This window comes from Sinocyclocheilus grahami, unplaced genomic scaffold (genome assembly GCF_001515645.1).
Source record: "Sinocyclocheilus grahami isolate Dianchi unplaced genomic scaffold, SAMN03320097.WGS_v1.1 scaffold31.1, whole genome shotgun sequence".
NCBI classification, from domain to species: Eukaryota; Metazoa; Chordata; class Actinopteri; order Cypriniformes; family Cyprinidae; genus Sinocyclocheilus; species Sinocyclocheilus grahami.
Window position 1 is genome coordinate 2,793,623 of NW_015505210.1, and position 14,069 is coordinate 2,807,691.

Sequence of the window (14,069 nt, forward strand, 5' to 3'; positions counted from 1 at the left end):
TAAACACTTTAAAAAGTGAACATGCAGTAGTTACAATAACAAGGTATTTTATAATGTAATGCTGTTGGGTTGATTCAGTAATATTAAATAATATTTTGACGTAATTAAAACACATTTAAAAGCACATTTTATGTTACATGACAAACCATTTTTTGGTAAACATTTTTTTTAACAGTTTGATATATGCAATATCATAACCATTGTACAGGACAACATTTATAAAACAGATTATAAGTACATTTAAATTAGATTTATTTTAACATCACTGGTTTCTGCCTTATTCAGAGAAGGATGTAGGCACAGTGGAGATGGAGCCCCTCAACAGTGATGATGGAACAGAAGAAGAGCCGAAAAAAAACAAGATTCCAAAGAAAGAGAAATCGGTACTTCAAGGGAAGCTTACCAAACTAGCGGTACAAATTGGGAAAGCAGGTAAAAAAAAATTATAATAATAAAATTAAATAAATAAACATTTTACAGTGTGCAGAACTTTTTCTTTTTGGTCCACTTCATTTGTTTTTCCTTGTATTAAAACTCCAAGAAAGACTTTTAAATTGCTATGTGATGTTCATGTGTGTGTGTTTTTTCCAGGGCTCTTCATGTCAGCCATCACAGTCCTCATTCTTGTGGTGCTCTTTTTGGTGGACACTTTCTGGATTCAGGGGCTTCCCTGGATTAAAGACTGCACTCCTATCTACATCCAGTTCTTTGTCAAGTTCTTCATCATCGGCGTCACTGTGCTGGTTGTTGCCGTGCCTGAGGGTTTACCGCTTGCTGTCACTATTTCATTGGCATATTCTGTGAAAGTATGTGGTCTGTCTTTTTTTTGCAGAAGTTTCATGAGAAACTTGTAGATACAAAAGTTGTAAAATCATCTATGTAGTAAAATCATCTGTCATTCCCTGTAGAAAATGATGAAGGACAACAACCTGGTGAGGCATCTGGACGCTTGCGAGACGATGGGAAATGCCACTGCAATTTGCTCTGATAAAACAGGCACCCTAACCATGAACAGAATGACCGTGGTTCAGGTGTATATTGGAGACAGACACTACAAGAAGGTCCCGGAGCCTGATCTGATTCCTGGCAACATCATGAATCTTCTCGTCACAGGCATCAGTGTCAACTGTGCATATACTTCAAAAATAATGGTAACAAACTATATTTTGCCTGAATGTGTACTTTTAAATATACAGAGGATCCAAAAAAACTGTGACCACAAAAAATAAAAAAATTTCGGTTACATAGAACTCAGCATAAAAAATGTAAGTGAAAAGTTAATATATTTTTAAATATAATAGATCAAATATATATTTAATTTCTTCAATTTATATCAGAATTTGTCATTATTTCAAATTCATGTTTGTTTGAAGATTACTTATTTGAATATTTCTTTAAATAAGTTATTATCATTTAATTAAAGATAAATCAATGTGGTTTCAGACTTTTGGACCTTTAGTCATCATTTAATGTGATTTATTTTTTTTATTTTATTTTTTAGACTAGACTTGGTTTCATGATTTTGATGAACCCTTTTTTCTGTCTAGCCTGCTGAGAAAGAGGGCGGTCTGCCCCGTCAAGTTGGGAACAAAACTGAATGTGCCTTGCTAGGGTTTACCACTGGATTACGAAAAGATTACCAAGCCATTCGCAATGAATATCCTGAGGAAAAAATTTACAAAGTATACACCTTCAACTCAGTCAGGAAATCCATGAGCACAGTCCTAAAAAATCGAGATGGAAGTTACCGTATGTTCAGCAAAGGAGCATCAGAAATCCTCCTGAAGAAGTAAGTACGCATTTAATATTTCAGGTAATTTGCTATTTGCTAGATAATAATACAGGTGGTATTATTATGATGAAGGATGTTCTCGTTCAATAGAGCACTTCATTGGTCAAAAAATCTTTATAGTTCAGGTTGTCAACAATATTTTAGTCCAGTTTTCCTGGGTAAATAGACCATTTAAAAGTTTGAAAACACTAAAGATGCTGTTACATTAGCAAAATTTCACTGACAAAGAAGGTCTTTTGTCCACTCTCAGTAATATAGTGATGCACAAAGCACCAGTCACACAGAAGTCACTTTCAAACCAAGCACCTTTCTGTTGGTCAACGCGCCATATTCACAGGAAAACTTGAACTTGAATGTGAAATCTGCATGGTTCAAAGTTTAAATATGAATGTGAGACTACATTCTTGTATCATTAACTTTCCAAAAAGTTATAATACTTTCATAATATTTCATATTTCCCCAGGTGCTGTCAAGTCCTGACAGCTAATGGTGAAGCCAAAGTCTTCAGGCCCATTGATCGGGATGACATAGTGAAAAAGGTGATTGAGCCTATGGCCTCTGAGGGTTTGAGGACCATCTGCCTCGCTTACAGGGACTTCCTTGTTTCGGACGGTGAGCCTGATTGGGATAATGAGGCAGATATCCTGACTGGACTTACCTGCATTTGTGTGGTGGGCATTGAGGATCCTGTTCGGCCAGAGGTAACTGCTCACTTGACCATTAATAACCCTCCTATTCTATCCACTTTACATGGAAAATATGCATTTGACAGTGAAAACAAAGCAAAGACATGCTGAAGTGCTCATTACTATTAGTCAGCATGTGTTTGTTGACATCTAACCCCGGGTGGTATAATCGCCACAGGTCCCTGATGCTATTAAGAAGTGCCAGCAAGCAGGCATCACTGTGCGCATGGTCACAGGGGATAACATTAACACTGCTCGAGCTATTGCAACCAAGTGCGGCATTCTCCATATAGGCGATGACTTCCTTTGCCTTGAAGGCAAAGAGTTCAACAGACGAATACACAATGAACTTGGAGAGGTGAGGTGGTCAAAATAAAAAAATGGATATGTTTTTATTCAAATGAAAGGTTGATATTAAAGGCCTCATCATATTTTCAGATTGAGCAAGAGCGGCTGGACAAGATCTGGCCCAAACTGCGTGTACTTGCGAGATCTTCTCCAACTGATAAGCATACATTGGTCAAAGGTAATGAGTTTTAAAAAGCACTGTTGTTAAAATTGTGGTGACTATTACAGTCTGACTGCAAATAAAATGTTTTGCTGTCTCTTTAAGGTATAATTGATAGCACCATCGTAGAACAGAGACAAGTAGTTGCTGTCACTGGAGACGGAACCAACGATGGTCCTGCGCTAAAAAAAGCTGATGTTGGATTTGCAATGGTAGGACTTTTCAGAATTGAAAAACTTGCTTGTACATCACTATAATAGACCTACCAATTGCAAATGAATATTAAAGTTACAAAAAAAATTTTTTTTTTTAAATGTTTCAATCCAAGTTGCACATTTAATCTGAATAGACTTTGGTCAGGGTAGTGGCATATTTAATTTTTGACAGGAATGAAAATGAGGCTGTGAGGGTTAGAAGTACAGTGTTTTCAGGGGATTTGTAATGTACTGTAGTTTAACCAATTGTTCAGCTGACACATCATCTTTACAAAGAAACTTTTACTAGAACAGCTTTAAAAGTTGTGAGTTTTGAAATTTACACAGTCTAGTACTTCTGGTATCCCTCACAGCCTCATTTTCATCTGCATAACCGCATGCCATTAACTGCATGACATTAAAACACATTTGTGACCCTGGACCACAAAACCAGTCTTAAGTCGCTGGGGTATATTTTTAGCAATAGCCAAAAAACATTGTATGGGTCAAAATTATCGATTTTTCTATTATGCCAAAAATCATTAGGATATTAAGTAAAGATCATGTTCCATGAAGATATTTTGTATACCGTAAATATAAAAACTTAATTTTTGATTAGTAATATGCATAGCTAAGAACTTCATTTGGACAACTTTAAAGGCGTTTTTTTGCACCCTCAGATTCCAGATTTTCAAATAGTTGTATCTCAGCCAAATATTGTCCTATCATAACAAACCATACATCAATGGAAAACTTATTTATTCAGTTTTCAGGTGATGTATACATCTCATTTTCAAAAAATGTACCCTTATGACTGGTTTTGTGGTCCAGGGTCACATTTAAGTCATAATGTTAAGAAATGTGCATTGTGCAATAAAGAAATACTCCAAAAAAGTTTAATTATAACTTTATATCAGTGATATGTCAATAAATATGTTAATGGATTTGAAGTATACTTACTAAAACTGAAATTAGTGTAGGATTTACTTTGAAGCAAATATCACTAATGGATTGCTTGTCAATTACACAATTAATTACAAAGAAATGGCAAGTAACACATTGAAATTTTGCTGACCACCGGTAAATATTACTGTGCCTTTAATGTTTCCATCACGCATTTTAATGCAACATTCCAAAATTAGCATGAATGTACTTGGAAAGTTAATTAAATTTGACAGTGACGTGTCATGATCTGTTTTTAGGGCATTGCTGGTACAGATGTGGCCAAAGAGGCATCAGACATTATCCTGACTGACGATAACTTCAGCAGCATAGTGAAGGCAGTGATGTGGGGGAGGAACGTCTATGACAGTATCTCAAAGTTCCTCCAGTTTCAGCTGACGGTCAATGTGGTGGCTGTCATTGTGGCGTTTACTGGAGCCTGTATCACACAGGTCAGACTTCTGCGTCCTCTTTTTCCTGTCCTCAATGCCACCTCATTCTTTCTATTAAACGGTTTGCTTTGTCCAACTCTTCGCATAGGACTCCCCTCTCAAAGCTGTACAGATGCTGTGGGTGAATTTAATTATGGACACATTTGCATCACTAGCACTGGCGACAGAGCCTCCCACTGAGGCTTTACTGTTGCGCAAACCATATGGTCGTAACAAGCCCCTTATTTCTCGCACCATGATGAAGAACATCCTCGGACATGCTGTATATCAGCTAACCATCATCTTCACGCTGCTGTTTGCCGGTAAGCACCACCCAAAATATCTAGAGTAGGGTTTACCAAATGGTGGTTTGCGAACCCCTGGGGGTTTGTGAGGGATTTGAAAGTTGATGAAGTTCCTTTATTTACACATTCGCATAATTTCCAACATTTTTGTGGGCAGAGGTTTACAACATTTTAGCAGAATTCTGCCAAAATAAAAACTCATTTAAATATTTAAAGTTTGAAGGTTTGAATGTTTGAAAGTGATTAATTTAATATATAAATATTAGTATTGTAACTATTGTATTGTAAAATAAAATTATTAAAAGGATCAAATATTAATTTTTATTTAACTGTACAATTGCATTTTACAACAGTAATGTTTCTGTCTTCCTTCTTGTAATAAGAGTTACACAAACATATAATAATTATTATTATTGTTATTATTAATATTATTATTAGATTGAGTTTCTAAAATGCCAGTGTGAATGTAATTGGACTGAGACATTATCACAACTAAAAGAAGCTTGAGTCTACTTTAAAGGGATAGTTCACCCAAAAATAAAAATTCTGTAGTATGGAAAAAAATAAACAAAAATACTATGGAAGTCAATGGGGACCAGCAACTGTTTGGTTACCAAGATTCTGCAAAATATCTTCTTTGGTGTTCAGCAGAATAAAGAAATTCATACAGGTTTGGAACAACTTGAGTGTGAGTAAATGATGACAGAAGTTTCATTTTTGGGTGAACTATCCCTTAAAGTACAGCTGCAAAATAAAACACTTTCCTAAAAAAGATTAAATATGACATCAATATCTTCCCAAATGCATGCTAAGCTCACAGCACATGCAGAAATGATGTTCACTGCATTCACTGTGAACTGAGCCATTCTGAGACGTGGAAAACACCTGATCACAAGCTGATTACGTGAGTAAAGTGTGCACATCGGTTTGAAACACGCAGCACTAACAGGCTTGATAAGGGGATTAAGGTATCTTGAGCTTTCGGCCGCCACAGTCTAGTTAGTGAATAGGAAACACTGACTTTTCAAGTAAATCAAGTACATATTTAAGTAAATATTTTACATCCATTTACAGTTTGGCTGATAAAAAATGTTTGGGAAACCCTGATTTAGAGCATCCAGACAGAGTACACCAGCTATTATATCTCTGATTTATTTCTTTTTTTTTCACAGGTGAGCAGATCTTTGATATCGACAGCGGCAGGAACACTCCTCTTCACGCTCCTCCTTCAGAGCACTACACCATTGTCTTTAACACATTTGTGATGATGCAGCTTTTTAATGAGATTAACGCTCGTAAGATCCATGGCGAGAGAAACGTTTTCGAGGGCATCTTCAATAACATGATCTTCTGCTCCATCGTATTCGCGACCTTTGTTATCCAGGTACGTCCCATTGTAATCTCTAGCCTGTCAATTATCAACAATTGTTCTGAATCCCAACATGGTTTTGTTTTTTAGTTCCTAATCGTGCAATTTGGAGGGAAGCCTTTTAGCTGTGTAGGTCTCTCTGTTGAGCAGTGGCTGTGGTGTGTCTTCCTTGGCTTTGGCTCTCTTCTCTGGGGGCAGGTATAGGCCTTGAAAAGCATTTGAACTCTTTTTGAAATGATGCACTGGGTGATGTATTGTTTTTCTCACCTCCGGCCCACAGTTGATTTCCACAATTCCCACAAGTCGCCTGAAGTTCCTGATGACAGCGGGTCATGGCACTCAGAAGGAGGAGATCCCTGAGGATGAGCTGGAGGAGATGGAAGACCTGGATGAAATCGACCACGCTGAAATGGAGCTGAAAAGGGGGCAGGTTCTGTGGTGCAGGGGTCTCAACAGAATTCAAACACAGGTACTCAATGAGGTTTCTTTCATTTCATACCTTACATCCCAAGTTTGATTTGATTTTTATAAAAAAATTTATATATGAAGGTGACATTAAACGTGTCTTGGACTTTTTGTCATGTCTTTTGCTATTTTTTAAATGTTTTGAATGTATTGATTTTGTCCCAGGCCCAGTTTGTCCATATAAGTCCATCATAATAATAGTGAAAGTGCATGTTAAACTATAATTTAAACAAAAATCAGATTTTATTACATCATAATATTATAAATGCAGCCTCGGTAAGCATTAGTATTCAAAAAATACTTTTATTGCCAAAATTCTAAATGGTTGAATGTTACTGACCTCTTATTTCCATTTGGTTTTGATGCTTTTTCTTCAGATCCGTGTGGTTAATGCTTTCCGGGATGTCATGTCCCCATACGAAGGCCTGGAGACGCCAGAGTCTCGCAGCTCCATTCACAATTTCATGAGCCACCCAGAGTTCCGTATTGAAGATTCAGAGCCAGCCATCCCTCTCATCGATGACACAGACCCTGAGGAGGATGCACCTACTATACGAAACACAGCTCCTTCCCCACTGCCTCCAGTTTTATCCCCTAATCAGAACAACAATGCAAGCGACAACAGAGGCTTCCATCAGCACAAAGATATAGCCAAAACTATCCTTTCTCCGACTCCTGGAAGCCCAATGCACAGTCTGGAAACCTGTCTATAATCTGCTACCACCCTATGTCAGACCAAGTCAACAACCGAGGACACATTAAGGACATGGTCAAGGCTTCTGAGCCTTTGATAGTGAACTGGAAAAGCAGCAAAACTTGTTTTACTTGTTTTTTTTATTTATTTCATGGGGGTTTGTTTCATTCTTTTCGTATTTGGCCTACACACCCTGAAAGTGAATGGTTTGGGGAATTAACGGTGTTGCTCAAATGTTCAAATTCTTTCCACTTATATCTTGCTCATTCAAATATTTTGATATAAGGTGTTTTGGCTGTTCATATACTGTAGGTAAAAATGTTTTAGCAGTTTTTGGACAAGCTCTTATTTTGTATGCAAAAGGTTCACATGTAGTTGCTGCTCTGTTTAATTGTGAGCAAACACTTTTTGAAGGTGCACTATTTGCCTCTAAATCAGTTTTTATTTGGATTTTTAGAAAGCTAGGAAAAGATGCAATGCCTCTACATCTAAGGGGTACGGCTCAGTGTTGCCAAGTCAATTGGGCTACTCTAACGCTGTTTCCGTGGGTAGTTTTTCATAGACTTAGTGTAGCAAAACATGTTGTTTTTATCATGGCTTAACTATAGTAACCAATAACCATGTTTTTTGGTATTTTATATACATATTTTCATGTTATCTTTAAGGCATGTATTTGTAAAAATGATTAGGCAGCCGCAGCACACACCACATAGAATGATGGTGCGCATTTCAAGGCACTTAATGTTACCTGTTTTGTGAATGTAAATTTTTTTTTTTAGTATATCAATAAGAGAGTACGACAGGATTTTACTCAAGTCTTTATCACTTTATTTAAATTAAGCAAAACAAAACGACAAATGTTTACTTTCACAAGCCGTCTCGTATAGGCTTGTCTCCTGCTCAATTAGGTAACAAAAAATGTCGGGAAACGACACCTCTGGCCATTCCGTTGTGTCGTTTGTCCATTCACAGATACCGTACGGACAGTCCGACCCAATACGGCTCAGTTTTTATGCGTATGTTGCTCTGTCAAGCGGCAGAAATAATTTTATGTAGGCCATTCTGAGTCAACGCCATGCTTTTCCAATGAGGGGGAAAGGACTGTTTTCCCCCACGCCGACTCCACCCACACAGCTATGACGGGACACCGATGATATTTAGCCCCTAAAATACGAATTTTACCAGGGGAACACCCCTATGGAATTTTACCAGGGGAACATATGACCCCCCTCGAAACGCGACTGGGCTAGTTTTGAGTAGCAATTGGGTGGGTTTTGTTGTGAAAACCTGGCAACCCTGGTACGGTTGGATGGTAAAAGACATTAATTATGGACCTCTTATTTCATGAAATGTAGCTTGACTGCACTTGCAAAAATGGCATATACAAGGTGTATTAAGGGAATGAAATGTTAACTGGTTTACAGTGGTACATTGTGCTCATTTTTTATTATTAATTTTTTTTTAATCAACCAATGATGATGGCAATGCTAAAATGTAACAGTGTATTTTCTGTTTAGAGTGTTTTATCAGTTTTGATCCACCCCACCTCCTTAAACCACAAACGAAGTCCCACGAAACACTACGCAAGTCCCACGAGTTTGTCGAGATGCTGTTTTATTAATTATTGTGATGGTAATATGAAGTACTTTTATTTTTTACTGCAGATATTATTCCTTGTGGGGATATGTTAATGGTTTCAACAGAATGTTATAGGATTTGTTACAGAAATAGATGCACCATAAACAATACAAGATTAGTAAAAGAAAATAGGAAAGAACTGGAGAGAATTTGTGGGTACATTTTTTTTCACTGTAGTTTCATTCCCATTTTGGGAATGAATATTTTTCCATCAGTGTTTAATTTATTTATTTGTATTATGATTATTATTATTATTTTTATTTTTTTATTTTTAAGATGTATTTTTTTTTGGCATTTTTGCCTTTATTATGATAGGACAGTGAGTAGACAGGAGCAAAGTGGGACAGGGTAGATGTTTATGGAATATAATTTTGTAAATATAAATGGTTATTGTGGTTTAATTTACATTGGGAAGTCTTTAAATAATGTGTATGGTTTTTGACAATAAAATATCCATATTTAGCTTAACCTAATCATTGGTTTTAATTTGAATCTTATCATATATATAATATGATAATAATATTATTACATTATTACCTTAGCATACTTAACAAATCATGTGTATTAAAATAATCAGAAATGTCCTTTCTTCATATATTTTCATATTAATATTTAAATATACATGAACCACTGATTTCGTAAGCATTATATGTTAGTGGCTTGTTCAGTAATATTTGAAATGTTACTCATTAATAAAAAAAATAATAGCATAAACATAGTCATACACATTATCAATTCAATTGTTATTCATTTTAACATGGTATATTAATGGTCGTTTTATTTTTTTTAATGCTCTTTTTATTTATTTTTTTCTGCGCAACGTCAACACGACGATTGCTGCGTTCCGGAAACTTGCTCCACCAATCCTGTCGCAGCATTCGTGTCACGTGATCTTCGAAATCAGCCTGACCACGAAATTTGAAATGTGGAAACAGAGCGCTAGTGCGTGTTATTTATTGTGAACATTCAACACTGCGATTAATAAATAGCACCCGAGAGCTTTTTCTAACAAACAGTAAGTATTTTTGGTCGTATTAAATGTTTATAATCTGTTTTAAGATCAAATAAGAATATGATCGTTGAGTAAACCGTATGAACGCATGAGCTCCATGACTTGTATTATGTATATGTTGGCTAATAGACTAAAAATGCTATTTTCGAGTGTCGTTAGTTTTATTCGAGTATTTTAAACTAAGTGTGGGTTAAATGTACTTGCTGATGTCTCAAACGTGTAGTAATCAAAAAGGGGAACCACATTAACTGTAAACTGATGTTAGCAGGACTTTGGCCTCCATTTGTTTTCCTGGCTGAAGATGGCATCTCTCACTCACAGTGGTAATCATCTTTTTATCTAATCACAATATCTCTAAACTACCCTTACAAAAATTACTGCAGTGGTACCATGGTACAGTGATACTAGCAGATGGTAATATCATGGTTAACCATGGTAAAAACACTAACCCGGTACATGTCCAAATCACCAACAACAGTAGTTTTAATTGTGTAGAAGTGTACTGTAACAACACACAGAAAATAAACTGATTTCTTTGTATTAGTGTTTTTTTTTTTTTACTTCTAGATTTTGTTTCACTGGCTGAAGAGAAATTTGACTTTGATGTTTCATTGTCACCTGAAAGGTTTGTATTAAATGTTCAATGTTCAAGGCAGTGTTGTTATTGTTGACTAAACCTATTCAAAATCATTTTTGTTGATTGAAAAAAAGCTGAAATGAAATCAAATATAAATATCGATGAAAAACTAAACTTAAAACCCGAAAATTAATCTTAAAAAACTGATCTGACTACAATCAGTGCTACAGTTACTAAAATAAAATGAAAGCTAAATAGAACTATAAAAAATAAATAAAACTAATTAAAATGACAAAAGCACATAACAAAATGACTAAGACTTGATCTAAAGTTAAAACGAGTACTTAAAATATAAAAATAAATCAATTTCATTTTTATATGATGAACAGATTTAATTTGGTTTGAATGGTTTGGTTTGGAATGACATGAGAGTGAGTAAATTATGAAAGAATTAAATTTTTTGGCTTATTATTCCTTTAATCTGCATTATACAATGTGAACTATAATGCTGATTTAATATTTTATGATGATAAACATCATGTGGAAATGTTCCCTCATAGCTCCAAAGGAGATTACGAGGTTGAGGATGAGGTTTTCATGGGTCCAATCAGTCATAAAGAGAAATGCATTTCTCATGGAGTGGAGATTCATGTGAAGGACAGTATAAGCAGCGGCCCGTCTCTGGGAGAAGAGCCCAGCTGGAGTCCGCTTACAGGAGAGAAGTTTGATGAAATCTGCAAAGAAGCTCAGCTACTCGCCAGCCACCTCGAGCAAACGGTCACAGATTCTGTAGCTGAGAGCAGCGTCGTTTCCTCAAGCAAAGCCGAGGAGACCGAGACGTTTGAGGAAGACACCACATTCAAACTGAACATGTTTAGCAAGCCAGCTGATGTTCTGAGTCCCATCAAAAGAGAAACCTTTCTTGTGCAGGACAGCCCGATGAAGCAGCTTCCACCTGCCATTCAGAAGCGTATGCTGAAAACTAACGGGACGGCTGGGTTTGGTAAACAACGTCTCAGTACATCAAGTCCAGTCAGGCCTGCTGTGACACAGCCTAAGATGGCAACTAGAGGCAAAGCCCTTATGGCTAGTAGTGGGGTGTTACCTGGCAAACCCACAGCACAAGGGAATTCACGACTTTCCTCCAGCACCAAACTGCCACCGGCTACTAAAATTAGGCTTCATCCTCCCAGCAAAGTATGAGCACTTCCCTCTATTTATTTAGATTGTTAGTGTTTAACATTAAGATTTACTTTGGGTGTATCAATGTTTTTCAGGGTAATTTTGGGCTAAAGCGCAGTCCCAGCAGTAGAAACACAAGTAGAGCTGGTTCTTCTGAAGACCTTCTCTCTGATAACACCAGTGTTGCTTCTGATGTCAGTGATTCTTCCTTTAACAGTAGTTTGCCAGGAAGAAGCAGCATTCCGGCCCGGAACAAGGTAAAAGGAGCTGCCACTGTTGTATCTTATTTTCTTTAAAAACCTTTGATTATACAGTTATATAACTGTTGATAATACAAAAAACTGTATTGTTGTGAAATAATATTGCAATTTAAAAAAAAATAAAGTTTTCTAATATATTTTAAATGTGATTTATTCCTGTGATGGCAAAGCTGAATTTTCAGCAACCTTTACTCCAGTCTTTAGTGTCTCACATGATCTTTCAGAAATCATTCTAATATGCTGATTTGCTGCTCAAGAAACATTTCTTATTATTAATGTTGAAAACAGTTCAAATTGTAGAAACTGTGATAGACTTTGATTAATAGTTCAAAAGAACAACATTTATTTGAAAAACAGACATATTTTTGTCCGTTTTGATCAATTTAATATATCCTTGTTGAATAAAATATATATATATATATATTTATTTTTTAAATGTACTGACCCCAAACTTTCAAACTGTTGTGTAGGTTGTTATTACAATGTACAGTAGACTTATTTTGTCATTTAGTGTACTACCAAAATAAGAGGATGTATGACATGGTTGATATTACAGATAAACCTTTTTTTTTATGTATTTAAACATTTTCTATATCATTTAGACAGAATTGCGAGCTCCAGCTGCTCTTAAAGCTCCTTCCCTTCAGAACTCAAGAGTTGTAGACAGAAGAAACACTTCATCCTCTTCCTCATCTGTGTCCAGCATCAATTCTAGTCTAACTATCTCTCCAGGAAGTAAAGGTGACCCTTCATACCTTTATCATCAAATTAATACCCATTTTTTATACTGTACCTTATAATGTTGTAATGCCTAAATCCACATTTAAATGTATTTTTGTGTATTTAATTAATTTTTTTAGGTTTCAGTTTTTATTGATATTGGCTAGACCAAAGACATGTATTTATAAAGTAAATGGTGTTGGTTTTGATTTCATTTTGACTTTAAAATGCAAGTTATGTACCTGAAAGATTGTTGGGTATCTACTGCCATCTGCTGGTTAAGTTAACATATTTCAACTCCTCCTCTCACCAGCCAAACTCAATTCCTCCCTGAACTCCAGCACTAACAGCATCGGTGCTCGTTCACACAGCAGCATGAGCAGGTTGCCAAGTTCTAGCCGCAAATCCTCTGTTGTTACCAGAAACCCAGAGCCCCCCGTCAGCAGACGGACCTCCATCTCTACACAGGGGAGGAGGGCATCTGAACTCCTTCCCAGACCTGTTAAAGCTACACCCATTAAAAAAACAGACCCATTACCACCTCCACAGCTTCAGACCCCAGCAAAAAATAGAGGTGAAAAGACCACCTCTACATCCAGCATCCCTGCATCTGCTGCTAAGATGGGTAGTGCTCTTAGAGGAAACCCCAAACTCAAGGTCCCAGTGGTGCCAACACCCACAAACTACCTGAAAGGAGTTCACAAATCAGAGGGTGAGAAATGTTAATTAATACGAATTGCTAGGATGAATCTCACTAAACCTGTTAAGAAAAAATTATACATATTTAGCATATGGGAAATGAAGCCTCTTAAGATTTTTTTGGTCCCACTTTATATTAAGTGGCCATAACTACTATGTACTTACATTTAAATGAATCATTTGGTACAACGCACTTATTGTGTACATGCGTGTATTTACACTGTACTTATATTTAAAAAATATCTGCATGTAATTACATCTGTAATTATTACATTTATAATTACACTGTTGACCCATCCCTTACAACGTAACCCACCCTTAAACCTACCCATACCACCAAACCTGTCCCTAACCTTGCCCGTTTCCCACCTCAATAGCAGCAAAAGTGTTTTGCAATACGATATGAACACAATAAGTACATTGTACTTATTTTTTTATGTAAGTACATAGTAGTTAAGGCCACTTAATATAAAGTGGGACAGATTTTTTTGCTTTGATTTTTTTTTTCATGGTAGACATTGTTTTCTACAAATTATCTTTATCATAAGGAAAAAATATATAAATTCGGGGAAAATATTTTAAAATAAATACTATA

At 36.1% G+C, this 14,069-nt stretch overlaps 2 protein-coding genes across 3 annotated transcripts in view; both read left to right on the forward strand.

The window, feature by feature from the left end:
* Positions 1 to 187: 187 nt before the first annotated feature.
* Positions 188 to 8,601, forward strand: LOC107574499 (plasma membrane calcium-transporting ATPase 1-like). The gene is made up of 14 exons (XM_016260956.1): positions 188 to 432; positions 592 to 806; positions 909 to 1,151; positions 1,548 to 1,789; positions 2,256 to 2,493; positions 2,657 to 2,836; positions 2,917 to 3,004; positions 3,092 to 3,198; positions 4,383 to 4,574; positions 4,663 to 4,876; positions 6,031 to 6,242; positions 6,318 to 6,425; positions 6,508 to 6,696; positions 7,070 to 8,601. Exons 1-14 carry the CDS (start codon positions 309 to 311, stop codon positions 7,403 to 7,405), a joined length of 2,688 nt encoding a protein of 895 aa, XP_016116442.1. The 5' UTR covers positions 188 to 308; the 3' UTR covers positions 7,406 to 8,601.
* A 1,251-nt stretch (positions 8,602 to 9,852) lies between these two features.
* Positions 9,853 to 14,069, forward strand: part of LOC107574508 (G2 and S phase-expressed protein 1-like) — a 6,722-nt gene continuing 2,505 nt past the window's right edge. Inside the window, exons 1-7 of one of the 2 annotated variants that reach the window (XM_016260967.1) lie at positions 9,853 to 10,039; positions 10,302 to 10,359; positions 10,604 to 10,661; positions 11,174 to 11,810; positions 11,891 to 12,052; positions 12,658 to 12,796; positions 13,089 to 13,487. In XM_016260967.1, coding sequence (XP_016116453.1) covers positions 10,338 to 10,359; positions 10,604 to 10,661; positions 11,174 to 11,810; positions 11,891 to 12,052; positions 12,658 to 12,796; positions 13,089 to 13,487 — 1,417 coding nt within the window. In that variant the 5' untranslated portion in view covers positions 9,853 to 10,039; positions 10,302 to 10,337. The remainder of the gene's footprint in view (positions 10,040 to 10,301; positions 10,360 to 10,603; positions 10,662 to 11,173; positions 11,811 to 11,890; positions 12,053 to 12,657; positions 12,797 to 13,088; positions 13,488 to 14,069) is intronic. The other variant, XM_016260972.1, reaches the window with a different exon arrangement.

Coding starts and splice junctions, on each gene's coding strand:
- LOC107574499 (XM_016260956.1), top strand. CDS start 309: ATGGAGCCCCTCAACAGTGATGATGGAACAGAAGAAGAGCCGAAAAAA. Junction 2,494..2,656: donor AGGATCCTGTTCGGCCAGAG/GTAACTGCTCAC, acceptor TAATCGCCACAG/GTCCCTGATGCTATTAAGAA. Junction 3,005..3,091: donor TAAGCATACATTGGTCAAAG/GTAATGAGTTTT, acceptor TGTCTCTTTAAG/GTATAATTGATAGCACCATC.